Consider the following 19,601-nt stretch of genomic DNA (forward strand, 5'->3'; position numbering starts at 1 on the left):
GATAAAATGACAGAACCACCAAACTTTTTAAAAATAAATTTAATTTTATCTATTAGAAATATCCCCAATAAATCCACCTTTCCACAAAGGCTTAGATTTTAAAGAGTTCACATTTTTTAAAATTAATAAACAGCTAATAATTTCAATATTAGATTCAGATTGTGTTTAACTGAATAAGAAAGCAAGTCAGTGTCAGGTAATCAGGAAGGAATAGATTTTTTTTATACTGTCAGTTAATTTCTAGATCACAGATATGAGCATAGAACTTAACTTCAGAGTCAAACTAAGTGGATCAAATACATGAAATCAGCACATGATCTTCAACAGTTCTACAAATGCCAGCAGTATTTTAATGGCTTTTGCACTGTATTCTAAGGTAAGTCAAGCCAACTGCCATACAAAACAGTTGATAAATGCTGTTTACTTTATATGGCTGTGACCAGTTTCCTGATACACAGAAAAATTCGGCACTGTAGACAAGCCTTCTAACACAATCCACAGAAAAAGAGTTGTTCACTTTATGGTTCACACTGTGAAATGCATGATTACTATAGTTTCATTGTGCTCAGGAGAAGCAGGCTTGTACCTGGACCTTTTTGCTTAAGTTTTTTTATTAGGATGCCATTTTCCGGATCATGTAGTTCAGAATGCCGCCGTTGTGGAAGTAAGTGAGCTCCACATCAGTGTCAAATCTCATGATGGCATGAAAGGTTTTCCCGGTGTTCAGCTGTTAGGGTTAAAGAAAGTCATTGGAGAACTTTGCAGAACTTTGCATGTGTTATTGACATCATAGTAAAATAAAGACTACTAGGATATTTTTGATATCTTAAAAAATTGTGATAGAAATCTAAAGTGAACAGGCACCAGTACTTCTATCCACACTGGACTACAGGAAGCTGCTTGAGAGGAAAGTGATTTTAAACAAACCATAACAAACACAGTATGGAGTCTCATTGCATTAGCTGCTTCATTTATAACTGAGAAATTCATAGTGGACTTTGAGTGACTGGTCCAAAATACAGGATGGCTTTGTGTTAATTAAAACAGTTTGAGCATCCTGCTTTTATATCCTGTCATAGTAAATCATAGAATGGTTTGGGCTGGAAGGGACATTAAGGATCACCTAGTTTGAACCCCTACTGCTATGGACAGGAAACATTCCACATGAGAAGATTGCTCAAAACCTTATCCAGGCTTGAACTCTTCCAGACAGAAGAGCTGACATTGAACCCTTCCAGAGAGAAGGAATCCACAGCTTCTCTGGGCAGTTGTTCCAGTGCTTCATCTGAAGTTATTCCTTGTATCTATCTTCCTTCAGTATAATCCCTATTAGAATAACTGTTTTAATCTCCTTCACCATCTAAATTCTTCTCCCTATTTTAAGATAATATGACAGCCATATGACACAATGTATGTTTTGAAGAGACAATTAATTTTGAGTAAAATTACAGTGATTCAGAAAATTCAGCTCTTAGGTGTCTCATACCTTAATCTCCACATTCATCTGTGGTTTTAGTTTTTCAGGAATGATAATGGTGTAACGCTCCCGTCCAGTGAGTCCTAAAGTTCCTGCATCCTCTCCAGGTAAATACTGCAGAGGAATCACTCCCATTCCTACTAGGTTGCTTCGGTGAATTCTCTCATAGCTTTCAGCAAGCACAGCCTTGACACCCTGGGAAATGCACAACAGGTTATTTTATAGTTCAGAACAGTATAGAAATTGTGCTAGAAAAATTTTCAATAGAAAACTGATTTGTTTGTGGTCCACTCAATTTCATTTACCAGCTATTGGTGGAGTCAGCAGATCTGTCTGACAGTAAACTGTCCAGGATGACTTGATTGTACATTCACACCTCTTTAAAAGAAGCCTGACTCAAAAAATAACATGTTTTCTCAGGAATCCTGCATCTACTTTAACATGTCTTATGCAGAGCATCAACTGTCATTTCCATAACTCTTCCTAATTCAGTATTGCCCTCCTATAAGCATCAGCATGCATTTTAATTAATTTTGAAAATTTTATGTGCTAATACATTTAACACAAAAACTCCTTGCCAGAAAAACACCTCCAAAAACCTAGATGAACTTAAACACCAACTCACATAAAATGTTTTCTAATAATGCAAGAAAGCTTGAATCAGAGTTCTTACTGTAAATAGTGTAAAATTGGACAAAGAAAGAAACAGGTATTTCACTGTATGTGGATCTCTATTCAGCTCCTAGGGTGAAGCCATGCTAAATTTAATTTTCACTGATACTCTTCTCTTACACTTTCTAGTTTCCTTGCTAAGGGAGCTTTAGGATGCTGCTGAAAGCAGACCTATGGTTTATGGGGTAATGGAAAATGGAAGCAAAGAAATTGGCCTTTCTAATGTAGCCCTGTGGATTTCGAGATGAAGATCAGTCAATCCTTCCAGTCGGAACAAGATTATTAATATTGACTAACTTTTACAACACTACTGTGGCTCTTGGAGGTAGCTGAGATTTCAAAATAGCTCTTGCTACCAAAAGTGAGAATGAGCTACCCAGGATTTGGTCATAAGCTAGTCTTCCTGACAAATTAATGCACTGTTAATACTGTCCTCCTAGTTTACTGTAGCCACTCACCAAGAGGAAGGGTCCTTTAGCAGCCCAGTCTCTGGAACTTCCTGCACCATATTCCTTCCCTGCCAGCACAATCAGAGGATGACCAGCCTGCTTGTATCTTTCTGCAGCATCAAACACGTCCAGCTGGAATAAAAACACCAAATGCTTTGTAAACCTCTTGCGAGTGGAAGCACAGTTCCAGGGAAAGGAGGAAAAAAAGGGTCCCCACATAAACAATTGAAGCCCACAACTTCCACCAAGCAGTACTTTAAGGATATTTACCAGACAGCATTTTGTGGCTTCTAGTCTGATCTCACTCTAAACGCAAACCTGCTTTTACAGTGATTACACTCTCCACTGATATGCCTGAAAGCACCACATTGCACAGGTACAAAACAACTGACTGCATCCCTGAGTCAGCTCTTGCCCCCACAGTTAGCTTTACTTAAAAGGCACTGAAGTAAGAATCTAAGCTGGTAAGGAGGAAAGCCATCACTAATCCACTCTGTTGTCAGTGAGCTTTAGAGCAGCATGTGTACTTACAATTTCCCCAGAAGGGAAATGGATTGTCTGAGGTCCTTGTTTATCAATAAACTTGTTGACCAAGCGAATGTTTGCAAATGTCCCTCTGGCCATGACAGCATCATTCCCTCTGCGGGAGCCATAAGAATTGAACTCTCGAGGAGTCAAGCTATTAAGGAAAAAGAAGAATGGAAACCGTGTCGGTTTTAGACTAAAAGGACTCTGTTCTAAAAAAATCTATTCTCTTTCTAAGAAAAAGAAAGTAATAAACTGTTGTTTCTGAAGCAGGTATGTATGTAGTTCTCACCCTGGCAGTAGCATCCAGTTAGCCAATACTTGTCATTTGAGATGTTTTGAAGGAAAAGTAATTTACAAATAGCTACAGTTTGGTTAGAAAAAGCAGCTTCCATAATATGCCCTACTCTAGCCCTAGAAATAGTATCTGACAGTGATGCAAGGATATAATTTACATTAAGTCAGCAGATGGAACACAATTTTTTTCTTAATAGCTGGTGCCTGAAGATCCTCATTATTTATCCTATTATAGCATCTAGGACAAAGGCAGAGCACTATGCTAAATATCTAAAAGGCAGTAAGAACCTGCTGCAAGTTAGAACTAAAGAAGAAAAATTTCACTTGCAAACAGAAATATAAGAATGAGGGGACACTCCAGCCTCACCAGCAATCAAAAAATGCACTGCAATGTGACAGAAAATTAGACTGTTTGCACTGGGCTACATCCAAACTGCAGCTATAACACACAATATCTGTTTTGTCATGCATGTAGGACTATTTAGGTTTCCAAGTAACTGTTAGCAGGGGATCAGAGAGTCCAGAGCAGTTGGGTTTCAGTATATGACACTGTTTTAATCCATTTGCTTTCCAAAATTATTAGGTCTAGTGAGTTAAGAGGTTTTTTTATGTCAGTGCTGTTGCTCAAAACACCACTGAAGTTTTAAGTGCTAAATCAGAGAATAAAAGCCTTATATTACCTATGAAGTCTAAACAGGTCAACTTGGTAAGTCCTAGTCTTGTCTTAGGTTGAACCCCAAATACTAAACTGATAGACTGGCCATAGAAAAAGATGAACATTTTACAGGAGTTTGAATTCCAATCACAACAGTTACTGCAGCTGCACTGAAACCTAAACTTCGGGATGCTCTGTAGTAGTGTCTGAGAGCCTAGATATGTGAAATAGTTGCACATGCTAGAAGAAATTAATATAAAATACATTTTTGTCACTAACAAAAATTGTCATTTTGCTTTGACAGGGAGACAAATCTTGATTCCCTTATTTAGGAATAAATATACGGGCTAGTTTTTGCAGTAAGTCATCTTCCCCTGTTTCCATAAAAAGGTCTTAGCTCTACACTGATAACAGATGTACACAATCTATTCTACTTCTTACTTCTTTAGTGAGAGCTGCTGAAGCAGCAGAAAGAGAAATGCTTTTCTTTCTTAATTTATATGTTGTCCAGCAGCTATCAAGCATGCAAATGTATGTGAGCAGACAGAAGGTATGTGTGCCTGTAACATGGTATAATAGTTGTGGTTTGTTTCCTCCTCCCAATGAATGACAAGAACAAGAAGCAGTGCTTACCCTCTGCTGGTCAAATAACGGGCTGCAGGACTATTTCTTGCTATGTTCCCAGCTGGAGATATGTGGTCAGTTGTCACAGAATCCCCAAAACTCAACAGGACATAAGCATCTTCTATTGTTTTCGGGGTCTGAAGAGCCAAAGTCTAAGCCATCATAAATACAAACAAAACAATTAAAGTACGAAAAATACTTCCTTTCTCAAAAAAGTGCAAATTTCAAAATAAAATCTTCCTTACAAGTTAGGAGAAAGAAAAAACCCAACACTATTACAAATGTTTATGTTCTTGAACAAATATGATGCCCCGGCTGTCTGCCAGTAGGTTCATGCATGAAGAAAAAAGAGGAGACAAAAAAACCAGCCAAGGCTTCCTCTGATTCACGCATGAAAATCGAGGATTCCTACACATTCCTACACATGTAGCATTAAAACCTCCTTTTACTTTTAAATAGCACTGAATTAGCAATCCAAACACTGAACTATTTGGTGCAACATGCAAGTAGGCAGAACTGTCTTGAGACAACAGTGCATTTCACTTCCTGTTCATTTTCTTCACTCGCTTTGTGACTATTTAGAAGTATTTCAACTTAAAGGTAAAAGGAGACTTTTCAAGAGCCCTGAAGTGAAAAGGACTCCTTACAATTTTGAGATTCGGTCATGCCTTTGTATTAAAATGAACACAATAGCACAATTCATTTAAGAACCAAGGCCTCAATAGGCTTTTATGAATCCTCTCAGGTCCCTTGAAGTGGCTTTGATTCACTTTCAACACGAATCAAGATCACTGCATAGTTTGGCTTCATTCAAAGGGAAAGCTCATACCTACCAGACCATCAAAGAAAGGAGGAGACTTGATGTAAGTAGACTTGGGGTTCCAAGTATACAGTTTATCTGAAGGAGCATCTAAGGCATTCCAAGCTTTGTTTACTGTCTGAAAAACACACAAAATCCTGTCATTGATTTCTAAGTTTTCAGAAACAACATAACTGCTTCAGAATACAGGTTCTGAAGGTAAAATTACAGGTAAATGTAAAATTACAAATTTGACTTTAGCAAAATTACAAATTTGACTTTAGCAAAAGCCTTATGTATTTCTTAGAGCACTTTGGAAAAATGCACATAACAATCTACATTACATTTGGGAGTGTTTTTTTAATGATTCTTTCTATTAAAAGATTCAAGAAAATCCTCACTTCTTTGCAAAAGAAGAGACATTCATTCTGTTTATTGAGAATAACCTGTATTATGTACATAGGTATCACTTTATAATTCTCTGTTGTATTTGTAAGTAATCTTTAGAAACTTCCCTAACATAAAAATCATAGGAATATTTTGTTTGAACACTTGTGAAAGATTTGCAGGAAGACATTACCAAGTACAAGTCTTTTTTCTGATCCTATTAGTTAATGCAAATGAGTTTTATGTCAGCTGCAAAAAAAAATTAAACATCTGTGAAGCTGCAATATTCCACCTTCCAGTATGAGTTGGGGATGGCTGTTGAAAACACATCATCTACATGTTACATTAAAAATATCATCAGGAGCAATTTTCAAAACATGACGGTCAGAAAAAATGAATTTATTATCCAGAAGATTTTTTTAAAGAAAAAGCCTCATTTGAATATCTGTCAGAACAAGAGCAAAACTTAGAGATGAAAAAGGTTCATTTCATTATCATGACCATCTTATTTAATATCTTCAGAATAGCACAGTACATCAATCAAAGTACTGCCAAGAGGATTAATTCACCTCTATTTTTTCGTAGACCTCCTTGAACATCCCAGGAATAACAAATTGACGCTCAACAGCCTGAATCTCATTTCTTGTTGGCCAGATATCTTTCAGGAAAATCTTCTTCCCCGAAGCATTTATTCCTGTACAAAATGGTATTGTCAATTTTGTTGCATAAATCTTTCATCAAGAAGAAAGAAAAGTTTACCACTGTGTTCTCTCTGGCTATGTGTTCCTTGTAAAATTCAGAAGACACACTTTATTTCACTTACAAGGGTCTAACAGAAAAGTGTGTCACAAACTTGATAATACCTGAACATACCCTTCTTTTGTGACTTCCAATGGCCTTCCAGAATAATTTATAGGATCATTTATGCTGGAAAGGATCTTGGAAGGTCATCTGCCCAAAGAAAATCTACTAACTCAGGTTGGCTCTTGGACTATCACCCAGATATAACCAAAAATATGACCCAATGGAATTAGGGGGAAGCCAAGCCTGAGCATTATTCTTTCTCCATCATACTGACTCCTTGTTGCTCTGACTCTTAACAATTGCATAATTTGTCTCCCAGAGGTACTTAGTACTTTAGAGCACTTTCCCAGAACAAACGTTTCTGAAGTGCCTAGTTCCAAAGAATTTAGTTCATAAGCTGTGAAAAGAACCATCCCAACCCTGTCTTACCTAAAGGCTCTTTCTCGAAGTCGATCCGGACGGTCCCTGCAATGGCATAGGCTATCACCAGTGGTGGGGAGGCCAGGTAGTTAGCGCGAGTGTTGGGGTGGACACGGCCTTCAAAATTCCTATTGCCAGACAACACGCCCACTGCCACCAGGTCTCCCTGGAAGAGGGAGTTTGAGACAAAGATAGGTCAGGTGCTTGCAGAATCCACATGCATTGCAAGTCTGCAGAGTCTCACTGCACTGCAACAACAATGACCAGCCACAGAACTGTCTCTTGAAAAATCCCAAAACATTTCCCACAGAAAAGAGAATATAGCCTCAATTTATTTTGTACAGAGCTGAGAAGAGTCAACACACAGTATAATACCACTCAGAAGAGCACAAAGCAGAAAACAGCTTACATAAACAAGTTGCACAGGAAAAGCTGCATACCTGTGTAATGGCCTCAACAACAGATTCTGGTAGGGGTCCACTATTGCCAATACATGTCATACAGCCATAGCCCACCACATCAAACCTATACAAAGAACAAAATAATGGTAAACAAAAAGCTACCTTAGAGCAAGCTATTTAACCACTCAGTAGCTGGCAGTGGTTACTTTCAGGAGAAGTACTGCTTTAAAAAATCAAATGCTGCTGAAAACAGCATTTCTGAAATGCTGTATTTTAACCATTGCAGTGACTATCCATGCAAATAGAATGAGAAATGTGTTACCTAGCAAGAAGAACAACAATATAGTGTGATTTACACTCTTTCAAAACCATTAGTCTTGAAAATAACCCATACTCCTCCTTAAGAACATAAGTTTTCAAGTTACAGCAGGCCTTCATCATTGGTACAAAGCCAGCCAGCACAACAGCAATGTGTTCACTCAGGAAGGATCACATCATAAGGTACCTGCAATATCTTTTAAGCTGTACAGAGAAATAGTTATTATATAGCATCACTTGCTGATAATGCTTTTAGTTATGCAGCCATAGGACAACAGTAAGAAAAGCACTCCTACCCCAGTTGAGAAAGGTAGCCCATTACTCCACTCTCCCTCAGATAGTAAGTGACGACCCCGCTTCCTGGGGACAGGCTAGTTTTAATGTACGGCTTCACTGTCAAACCAGCTTCAATGGCTTTCTTAGCAAGCAGCCCTGAAAAACACAGAGGATAGTTGCAGATTTTCCTGGAAGTGAGACAGTTTGACGGGTAAGCATGTCAAGAGAAGTACCATTAAAAAACTGGGAACAGAAAAGGCACCAGCAATGAAATGGTGCAGCGAGCCAACAGCACTAATTTCATGATAACCAGCTTGAGGACAAGTGGTCTGTTGTACTGTAGATGCAGCCTGCAATTTCTGTTCCACTAGAAAGTTGATGGAAGTTGCATTCAATAAGATGCACTCACTGGGGGAGCAAGTAGACATTCAAAATTTCAGACTACTACTTGTAAGACAAATGTCTCACCAAAATGCAATAGAGAACTGCTAAATTCCCACTTACCATGGTCTAGTAACCTCGAGAAGAAACAACTGCCAGCATAGAACTTGCTGCCCTCAGGGAGCAGAAGGCTATGAGAGCATTAATGCTGGCCCTTACCACAAACAAGCCATCTCACAATCCACAGCTTGTTGCACACGTGCTGTTTTACCACACCTGGATTTGTAATGCGCAAAGAGATATTTAAGTGGAACGTGCTACTAGAAACACACTTATCCTGAATTCCTTCCTTTGAAATGAATTATCCATACAGAGATGAATGTTCAGAAAACAAGTTCTCTACAGTTCTTTTCCAGGATGAACAAAAAAGAAGCAGCAGATAGGCAAATTATGCAAAACTTTGCATTCCCATGCTGCATTTTCCCCCTCACATATTATATTCATTTAGAAAAGAAAACAGACATAAGCTGTGCTTTGATCCAACATGATCTCTAATAGGAAGATGTCATCAAACTGTTTCGTCTTTGTCAGCTGTCTGAAGTTCTGTTAGACATGACCTGGACCATGACACCTTAAAGTCTTGTGTGAGATGGCCTGCACACATGAATTTAAAGAAGCAGTCCTATTGCTGAAATTGCTGACATTCCTTAGCTACTAGAGGAATCTACAGAAACTGGAGCTCCTGGATACTTCTGCAAATGAGACCATGAGCAAATGGTCATCCTAGGAACTGAGGGTTTAACAGCCTGTTTGAAAGTGCTGGCTTCTGTCTTGCTGCTCATACCAGTTCTGAAAAGAGAGCATAGTCAAACTCTCAAAGCTGGCATTGAAATGCCAGAACTTCAGTTCCTCTGAGCAACCTTAATCCAACATCTTGTGAAGTCAGATTAAGCTGTGAAAGTTCCTACTGCACACATCCACTACCCCCACAGATACACAGCCTCTGCTTAGTGCACAGGATATATATATCAGTAATTTGAAACAACTGCTCCATATCCTGGATTTTTTCAGCTTGGTTACTTATTTGGGAACACTGTATGTTTATTTACATTCATTTGAAACCTCATCATGAAAGCCAGATTTTTTGTGGACATCTTGGAAGTTCTCAACACTGCTGTTTACCAACAGTTATCAGAGATTGGTTGAATTTCTCCTTCCTTGTCAAGGTCAAAACATAAACACTACTGTACAGAAAGGCAGCAGAGGTGAGAGTAGCTGCTAAATCTGAGCGTACACACCAAGATCCTTAGGACTATGTTCTTCAGAGTCCTGTGCATTACCTAGTAGTGAATGCACCCAAAGTATCAACTTTACTTGTATCTGCAGAGCATTCTACACTTTAAACTCACAGAGCTATTAAGCCAAGAGGGTTGAAAGATCAGTATCCCTACTGCCTCAGAGAAGGTTAAACATGCCATTAGCCTGGGAGCCAAACACTAGCAGAAACTATCCTCAACAGGCACAGCTGAGGGATACACCTACCTAGAACTAAGGGAACAGACAAGGCAAAAGGAGTCTGCCTGGAGAAAACCTACTTTTTGATCCTTGGAAGGGATAAATACAGCTCTGTTTCTGTGATAATGCAGTATGGACCTGAGGAAAGAGGTATGCTGCTTTGGCTGTCTTTTTAAGGGCAAGTGGATTGGGACACCTTGTTCAATTCTATTCTCCTCAAAGTCTTAAGAAAATGAGCAAGTCTCTCCTCTGCTTCTCTTCTGCCCTACATTTTAAGTTTATGATGGACTTTGAACTTGTTGCTAGAGTTTAACAGACCTTTGGCCAAGGAGGCAGGTGAACTGCTGGTATGTAATGAATGCAAAGACAGATGCTAATCTAAAAACAGGTGACAAATATCACATCAAAATGCCAAACACAAAGTGACTATTGACAGAGAGTGTTGACAAAAAGCTTCCCAGCACCACATAGGAACAAAGACAAATTATATTACTTTAACCAGGAAGTAATCCTCTCTGATGAAAAGCCTTTGTATTGCCCACTGCACATCCCTTCTGACCTTTGTAGGAATAAAGTCTGCATTGCATGAACAGTCTGACAGACTAGTAAGCCTTTATGTAACAATGATCCTACAGCGACAGATACCATCTATGTATGTCTGCAGAGGAGAGAAAGAAATATTTAAACATGTAGCCAAACACCTGGGAGACTGGGCCTAACTTGTCCAGTATACACTGAACCCTCTGAGCTGACAGTCTTCATTCCTATTTTGTTGCCAGAAGCACATATTAGGAATGACAATTTTTCTGTTCAGACTAGTCATGTTAAAAATGAACAGTCTCCTAACCTGAAATTTTACACAACCAAATCAGACTAACTGTTCTGTAGTGGTGCATACCAAGCTCACCTCTGGCCTCCTCTTGGATGCAGTTAAGATGTAAATGAAAAGGCTCTGAAAGCTGGAAATCCCTAAGAATACAAAATGCTTCCTCTACTCACACCTACCATGCCCCCAGACTCCTGTACCAATTTTGGAGGGCAAGCTCTAGCTAAAGGTGTGTTTTTCACCCTGCTGACAGATCAGAGCACCTTCAGACTTGCCCCCAAAGACCATTCTTCACTGTCCCTCTTCTGGTTTTGACTTTCAACAGCCTCTTCTTAGCTCTATATATCAGCTTCTGTGCATTTGGAAAAGTCAAAAGTGTTGGTTAATAAAGTTCCAGCTTGCCTTGTAGAAAAGACAGTGCAGGAAGAATATGTTTTTGTCAACCTACATTTCTAGCGACCACTTCTGCAAATCCTTCTGCTGCCTTTAGAAACTAAGGTCAGTTTTAGCACTCCAAATGACAAAACCAGCACTGTTCACATTGAACTACATCAGCGTTGTTGTTGCCTTTAGGACACATATTCAGAGCCATAAAGAAACTACTGCACATTAGGCAAATCAGCTTACCTGCACCCAACATAACTGAGGGATTACTGGTGTTTGTGCAGCTTGTAATGGCAGCAATCGCTACTGAACCATGAGTAAGCTCAAAGTCATGGCCCTCAAAATTAAATTTGACTATGCTGTTGTGTCGGTCTGGGGCAATTTGGAATCCCTTGAATCCTTGCTGTAGAAGGAGAAAATAAGAATAAAAAGGAGTGGTTAACACAAACATTTTGACTGAATATTAATATGGGCTGTTTTTTCACCCATGAGAAGCATCTGTTAGTCACACCCATGCTTATGCTTTTATGTCTGATGGTAAAGGCTTGTCAACCAAAACAGTGGACAATTTTTTTTTCTGGAGTTTCTCCCCTTCTCTGTTTACTTGGTGAAACAGGCAGCCTTTGCAGCAATACATATTTGTATTTTCTTCCTGCATTAATATATCCTTCTTCGGATTTCTCAGATGCTTCTTACTCCTCTATGTTACAGAATCCTGATCACACATAGTCTTAGTACATAATCTAGTCCAGAGATTTTAGCATCATACATAAGATTTTTAAACCAGCATTATGAAACAGCTTGAATGTGTAACAATGTACAACAGCAGCTGGTTTAAGAGGCAAAGGTCTGATAGTTGGAAATAAACCAAAGGGCAAGAAGGCACTGTTCATGCTACGAAAATTTACATTTAGAGGTCTGAAAGCATAAGATCACCTAATGGAGTTTGGAAAATGTAACAAACCAAGAATTATTGGGAACTAGTGCAGTTAAGTTTCTTGAGTTACATCACTAGAGTTCTGTAATGCCTTTAACAAGGATGGTTACTGTATCAGGTAAGGATTCAAACTGATTTAGAAAATTCAAGTATCCAGGAATATTCAAACATAAATCTAGCTCTTCTTTCAATTACCACTTTTAACTGGATGATGCAGAATGTAGTCATTGTTTTCTGTCTTTACCACCAACATCAAAGAGTCACAGAAACACATGCAGTTCTGCTCTGCTGAACAGAATCAGTACTTAGTGCAAAAGTACATTGTGGATTCAGGACATAATCTGCTCAGAATGGTTGGAGAGCTGAAGAGCTGGGTAGTTATCTCAGAACTTAGTGCAGTATTTTGTCCCCTCTATTAACAACCACCCCTTCTGGCAGAGTTCAGAAATCTTTAGTCTATGTCAAAACCATGTTAGGTCTAAGATCAGAAAGAAATATTACTCCAGCAGGACATGAACATTTTCATGCAAGAGAAGCAACATCCCAATTTTAAACTACCTATTGCTTCTGTCACCTTCAAAACTGCAGTCCAATATCCTCATTTATTTTTCAGTTCGCAAACAAACAGCATACAACCCCAGAGCGTAGCTCCTGAACACCAGACAGCTTTTAGAAGCATGTCTTAGTTTGTTTGCCCAAATGTTCCCAGTACCCACCTTGGCTCCCAGACAAGTCTCAAAGTCCTTCTTCATATCTGACACAGCAACTTTGTCCTGAGGTCTTTTTGGTCCGCTGCAGCAAGGCACAACAGTATGGAGATCCAACTCAACAACCTGTTCAAGTAAGATAAACAGAGAGTAGTTGGGCACTGTCTGAAAGGTTGAAGCCACGTAAGCCACATATTTACCTCTGCTGTTGAATCAATGCTAAGTCTGCTCATCTTTATTTGCAGAAATTATTAAAGACACAAGAGAATGAGAAGATCAGAAGAAAAGGAACACTTCTAATTTTAGATGCTCAGAGGTATGGCTATCAAAGGTATTAAAGTTACTGAAAAACTCAGAGTAACTAAAACATCTAAGCATTATAAACTATTTTTTAATTTGTCTTTTCACATGCCAGAAGCAGGTTAAAAATTATGTAAAGAAATACTGGTACTGATACAAACCAAAGCAGACTATTAATCTATTCCTTACCCATTTTCCAACTTTGTTTTCATAATGTGCTGCATCCTTCCAAATCTACTAAGATTTTTGAATAATCATGCAGATCCAAACACAAGTTACAAGATAAAATTTTACAGTAGAGAAAGCCAGGAATATTTTTGAGTTTCCTGGACACAGGGTAAGATCTTAATTTTCTTGCACAGAAAATTACTTATGTGCTCTGTGGCTACCACACAGTGCTTCTAAGGGTCATAGCAAAATAACTGGCTGAACAGAAAAAGAGTAAAGCTGTGAACAAGGATTACACACACAACATCCACATTATCTCCACAGCTACACTTCAGAGTATTCTTCAGAGTCTGGAAGGGCTTCTCAAAGCTCCATGGAACAAACTGCAGAATTTGCACCAGCTAGAGGTAAATGAGAGCCAATCTATACCTACATCCAAATTTTCACACCTGAAGAGCCAGCTGACTCATTCCACTGGGACTTAAAATAAGACAGCTGTGCAGACCAAAGGGCAAGGAATCCCTTGACTATTTCTTAGTTCCTGTGAAAAATGGACTATCATCAAAATAAAATAGGGCAGGGAATAAAGCAAGGAGTCAGAAGACAAAGTAGTTTCTAACCTGTGTGAAGTCTGGATCCTGAGAGGAGTTCTTGAAGTCTCTTAGCATTCCCACAGCCTCAAGATACCTTTTTGTGCACATAACCTTCTCTTTGTCACGGCCTAAAATGAAAGCCAGATACAGCAAAACCAAAATGCAAGTGAACTGGAAGAACCATCATCTGACAGAACAAGAAAAAGTACATAACAGGCACACTGTCAATAGTACTACAAGACCCTTTCATGACAAATATTAGAGGTCCACTAAAAACAAACCAATTGAGCAGCCTTAGTGGGTTTTGCAGAATAAAATCTTATGTTCCTATTTCTGTCATCTGAACAATCTAAGTTCAGATTTTTGGCCGGCTGCCAAAAGTCTAAAACTCAGCTCTTCCTAAACATGGATCCTAAATGAAAAACCAGCCTCAATAAGCAAGTATCAATTAAAAAATGAACTGGAGCTCAGAAGGCTTCACCTGATTCAATCACATTGCTAATGTCATAGATCTGGAATCCTTTCAATTACCCCTTAACTTGTGGTCTCTTCTTATACTCACCAGTTTGTATCAGGTACCCAATGCTAATATCATCCACTGGGAAATAGGCAGCTGTTGCTCCATACTCTGGACACATATTGGCAATGGTGGCTCGGTCAGCAATCGACAGCTGGGCAACACCAGGACCAAAAAACTCCACAAATTTACCAACGACTCCAACTTGGCGAAGATGCTGTTATAAAATTACAGTGCCTGTGTCACTGTCATGTGTCAAATGACATGAGCATGTCTGTTATGAAATCGAGCTTTTGATTCACAGAAATCTCTTGTGAAGATTTCTACAGCCATTTGAAACTGTTGCTAAACTAAATAAAGAAGTTTTTGCTAAACTAAATCATAAAGATGAGGACACGATGATGTAAAGTTTCAATAATAAGGCACAACATAGGACCATACTTCTTCTAAAACTTGCTCTTCCCTTTGTTTAAACTTGACTGTCTTACAATTTTATTTTTCTCAACATAATGTTCTAAGAGGAGAACTGTGTGGAGTCTTCAGACAGCAAAACCAGAAGACGGAAAAACAGGAGAACCAACTCCACAAGTACATGAGTCAAACTGAACACACACAAAATCTGAATAAAATCATGAAAAAAATGTTGGCTTTCCCCATTTGATGGTAGACAGCATTCTATGATGAACTTCTGTACCACATTTCTGACTTCCAACAACACTAATGCTGACTCAGTAATACTCTTCATTCAGTGACTATGCACAGAGTGAGTAAACATATTATAAATACATGATATGAGTCAAACACCTGCACTTGAAAGAAATCAGACTGCAATGCTTACTGTCTGGTTTCCAGGTTTTATATTGCCTTATTTTAAGTGGTGACTTCAAAAACAAGTAATCAGGGTATTTTTGAGGCAGAGGAAAAAGCACTGTCGCTCCAAAACATTACTGAACTCCAAAATATCCCAACATATATTTTGTGTGGCTTCTGGGAAACAGATTTGCCTAGAAAATTGTCCTTAATGAGCTGATTCCAATCCACAGACAGTGATAAAGCTTTTTTAAAGTTCAGAATTACTACCTGGAAGCATACACAAGTTTCTTAAACCTTCTGTACAGTGGCTCTGTCCTACAGAATGTGTTCAGCTCTCAGCAGTAATGGAAAAATATCAAGTCTTGACAATTTACCTTGGTAATGGTGAGCACAATGTCAGTGGATGTTACTAGTGGCTGAGGGTTTCCTGTCAGCTTATAGCCAACCACCTCAGGAAGCACCATGCTGATCGGCTGTCCCAACATCACTGCTTCTGCTTCAATGCCACCCACACCTGCACACAACAGGAGGATACGAGACTATTCAGAAAGACACATCAGAGATAAACACCTGAAGTCAACTGCCTGATGAATACTCTATTTAAGGTGTGAAAGAGGAGAGAAAGCAGACAGCCCGAGTCTTCTTCTAAGAGGCACTCCTCATTTTGCTGCTGTTTCTGCAAGGTTGGGCTTTAAATTTCGTTTATTTCATATTTTCAGTCTTGTTCCTAAGCCATTAGGTGCATCTAGGTAACTTACTCTAAGGATGCTTGGCTTTTACAGTAACAGACATAGAAATTTTATTTAGTATCTTAAATATGTAATGCAACAAACCAAAAACTACTGACATGGCACTGAACATGATGGGCTGTGAGTGAAACATATGCAGACCATGGTTGTTGGTCACCAAACGAAAACTCAGAACTTATTTTGAAAGAAATAGATGTTACTAAAGAATGCTAACAGAAAAGGTACTAGTTCAGACAGAAATATCTTCCCTTATGTCCACTATGTTTCAACAGTTTGGGAATGTGTAGGTGGAATCTTTGCATAAGTATACCTTCACTATTAGAATTCCAGCTACTACTTAATATTGCTAATTTATTAACATATCAAGATGTCAGAGTCATATGCAATCTAACAAAGCCATGACATTTATTATTTTGCAATTTGACATTAAGCAGTCAAACTATTAAGCAGTTTTATAACGTTTTGCCTGTAGAAAGTCCCTCCTATATTTATCTTCTCCATCAAAATCTCCTTCTACCTTTTGTTTAGCTTAATGAATACTGAGCTAGAAAAAACTGCCTGAGCTGCTGCTTATGAATGCCAAATCACTACTGCAATCCTTTTTCCCACTTAAGCTAAGAATGGTTCTGAAAAATAATTTCTAATTTCTTTTATTCAAAATTTTAAGTCTCTCTTAATTTGAAAGAGAATACTGCGACAGATCCAGTTGTGTGGCTCCTTTCACTGGGTGTTGGAATCCTTTTCAAACAGTCAAAGAAGTCAACATAACTGACTGACTACCACTGATAGCCATGAACTGAGTTCAACACCACCAGCCTCTGGAAAAAAGTGTTGGAACCAAGAGTATGAATTTTGAGCACATATGCTATAGATTGTGTCCAGCCATATTTTCTATATCCTGGAGAAAAAGTCTGAAAGTCACAAGGCTGAAAGTCACAGTTTTCCAAGCAGTTTTTAGTCCTACAACTTCATCTACATGATGGCTCCATGCATGTGCTGCAACCAAATATAGAATAAGAGATGTGTCTAATCCCAAAGATGTCATGTTTAGACACACTGAACTTGTTTATCTTTGTATTCTAAGCCAGGACCTCTTTCACCCTTGATTCAGAAAGTCTCACTCAACCAATATTGCTGCAGTAGTAGGGGTGGGTTATTAAAAACAGAAAGTCCTATCATATGGGGTGCTTGGAACTCCACAAGCATATTCATGAACAATTAGCAAATACTCTAAAAACACAGTGTGTTCCATATTTGTACAACAGCTATTTCAACAGTACTACTATCACCATATCACAGGAAAATAAAGGCTCAACTGAAGTCTTTGCTACTGTGTGGGATGACTACAAATACTTACACTCCATAGTTACCTATTTATTCAGTAAGTCAAGCACTTCAGTTCATCACAACAGGGAAAAACGAATTATTTATATCTATTCCTGTAACAAATATTGTGCAGAGTACTGGTATTAGAACTTCACAGTTCTGTTTTCCATAATGTCCTCTCCGACCATATTTAAGTCACTCAGATTTAATTTTCAGCACCTTCCACCTGACAGATCTCACCTACAGTAATTTTTGGATAATCCGACACTTTTAAAATAGTCAAGTGACACAAGAAAAATTGGATGGTCGGTGATACTTCAATTCCCTGCTTTTATTTAATATTCTCCTTACCTACTTCCTTGTGATTTAAATGCAGAATAGAAAAGAATATATTAAAAAAACCAAACAAAGCCAACAACACATGTAGCAGAAATCATCTGAGGCAGTTATCAGAAAGGGGAGCTTAGTTACAAAGTCTTATGTAACTGTAAGAGATCTTATTAGGTTACTTGCATTTGGGGTTAGGCTATGTAACTGTGTCTAGCTGACACAGAGATGACTTTTCTTCACAGCAGCCCATACAGTGCCACATTTTAGATTTGTGAACAAACTGCTGTTCATAGCACACTAGAGTTTTAGCTATTGCTAAGCGGTGCTTACACAGTATCAATGCATTTTGCCTTGCACTCTGCCCCTCAGCAAGTAAGCTGGGGTGGGGAAAAACACTGGGAGAAGCACAGACAGGGCAGCTGACCAAAGCTGAACAATGAGATATTCCATGCCATAAAATAGGCTCAGCACCAGTTGGGGAGGTGGGTTTCCCGGAGTAGCCAGTGCCCAGGGACTGACTGGGTTTTGGTGTGCTGATGGGAGCTGGACTGTCTCTGCATGACTTCTTTCATTTCCTTTTCCTACACTCATCCCTTTTCACTTAAACTACCTTTGTCTCTACCCATTAGTTTAATCTTACATTTGGACAAATAATTCTCTTCCCCCATTGTGCTATCAGGAGGAGTAAGGAAATGATTGGGTGGCTGTGATCTGCCAGCCAGAGCCCAAAACACAGCTGCCTGAGCCAAGAGACTGCTCATGATACACTGCTGTACATACCCCAGCCAAGCACTCCCAAGCCGTCTATCATGGTGGTGTGTGAGTCAGTGCCCACCACACTGTCTGGGTAATAGTAGCCATCCTGATCCATCACCACTCTTGCCAAATATTCGAGGTTCACTTGGTGGATGATGCCAGAGCCTGGCGGAATAATCCTCAAGTTTTTAAAAGCTTGAGAGCCCCACTGAAACAAAAGGAATTAGAGTAAAAAAATTTCTACATGAGCACTGGAAGAACTTTCATTCACTGAACTTTTCTCCATGTAAATAAGATTATTTTTGTCAGTACCTTTAAGAATTCAAATCTTTCTTTGTTCCTTTCAAATTCCAAGTCCTGATTTTTTTGCAAGCTGTCTGGCCTGCAGGTGAAAATAATCAGCTGTCAGAACAAAAAGTACTACCTGAATTTTACATCTAGTCAAATATATCCAAAGGTTGAAAGAAAATAAGATTTATTAGCTAATGTGAATGCTGATCCATTACATCATTTAAATATCACTACAGGCAACCAATGAAAAGGATTTAAGAAATTTTAACAGATAATACCTGAACTCTGATTCAAATGTGAATACTAATCTGCATTTGGCAGTCCTAATTGTTGTAGCCTGAGAAAAATAACACTGCATGTTAGTGAAATGTGACGTTTCCAAAACCTAAATCAGAAGCAATCAGCAAGGCAGTAAAAGGAAACTGGAACACAACTGTCCTGCAACTTCATTTAAAAAGGTTGTCACTATGATGCAGTGCTGTCTGAAGCTTCTGTGTTTCAAAGCAGACAGTGTTAGCAAGCTCTTTTCAATAAGCTGCCTAACCTAGGTCTGCAGAGCTTGAAAGAACTGAAGCATAGATCTGGCCAATGTTCTCTATATGAGAGAAAAATCTCTGTTTTCTTACATATGCTAATGAGTCTAATAGAAATAAAATAAGGCCGTGACAAAAAAATAATGATTAGTAACTGCATACCAAAAAACTTCAGGAAGGTGGACGGAAACCACCATAAAATGTGTGATTGCAGGATATGTTTGAAAGATTAGTTCAGTAGGCCCATATTTATGTACCTTGGAGGATAGAAGGACCTCTATAAAGAGGTCTTGTATTTTACTGTGGGTCTAGTGAATCCTAGTGAGTCTTTGTGTCTTTGTCCTCAGCATGCTGAGGACTGAATAGCCTTA

General features: G+C 38.7%; 1 protein-coding gene across 2 annotated transcripts in view; it reads right to left on the reverse strand.

Moving 5' to 3' along the window:
* Positions 1–23: 23 nt before the first annotated feature.
* Positions 24–19,601, reverse strand: part of ACO1 (aconitase 1) — a 35,878-nt gene continuing 16,300 nt past the window's right edge. For both annotated transcript variants that reach the window (XM_063422770.1, XM_063422771.1), the window contains exons 5-21: positions 18,719–18,788; positions 18,431–18,614; positions 15,620–15,759; positions 14,478–14,649; positions 13,943–14,043; positions 12,864–12,980; positions 11,454–11,613; positions 8,125–8,260; positions 7,550–7,634; positions 7,119–7,275; positions 6,455–6,579; positions 5,533–5,637; positions 4,709–4,851; positions 3,130–3,277; positions 2,608–2,730; positions 1,487–1,672; positions 24–727 (exon numbers count right to left, since the gene is read on the reverse strand). In XM_063422770.1, the coding sequence (XP_063278840.1) occupies positions 614–727; positions 1,487–1,672; positions 2,608–2,730; positions 3,130–3,277; positions 4,709–4,851; positions 5,533–5,637; positions 6,455–6,579; positions 7,119–7,275; positions 7,550–7,634; positions 8,125–8,260; positions 11,454–11,613; positions 12,864–12,980; positions 13,943–14,043; positions 14,478–14,649; positions 15,620–15,759; positions 18,431–18,614; positions 18,719–18,788 (2,266 nt within the window). In that variant the 3' untranslated portion in view covers positions 24–613. The remainder of the gene's footprint in view (positions 728–1,486; positions 1,673–2,607; positions 2,731–3,129; positions 3,278–4,708; positions 4,852–5,532; positions 5,638–6,454; positions 6,580–7,118; positions 7,276–7,549; positions 7,635–8,124; positions 8,261–11,453; positions 11,614–12,863; positions 12,981–13,942; positions 14,044–14,477; positions 14,650–15,619; positions 15,760–18,430; positions 18,615–18,718; positions 18,789–19,601) is intronic.

The sequence above is a fragment of the Prinia subflava genome, chromosome Z (assembly GCF_021018805.1).
Source record: "Prinia subflava isolate CZ2003 ecotype Zambia chromosome Z, Cam_Psub_1.2, whole genome shotgun sequence".
NCBI classification, from domain to species: Eukaryota; Metazoa; Chordata; class Aves; order Passeriformes; family Cisticolidae; genus Prinia; species Prinia subflava.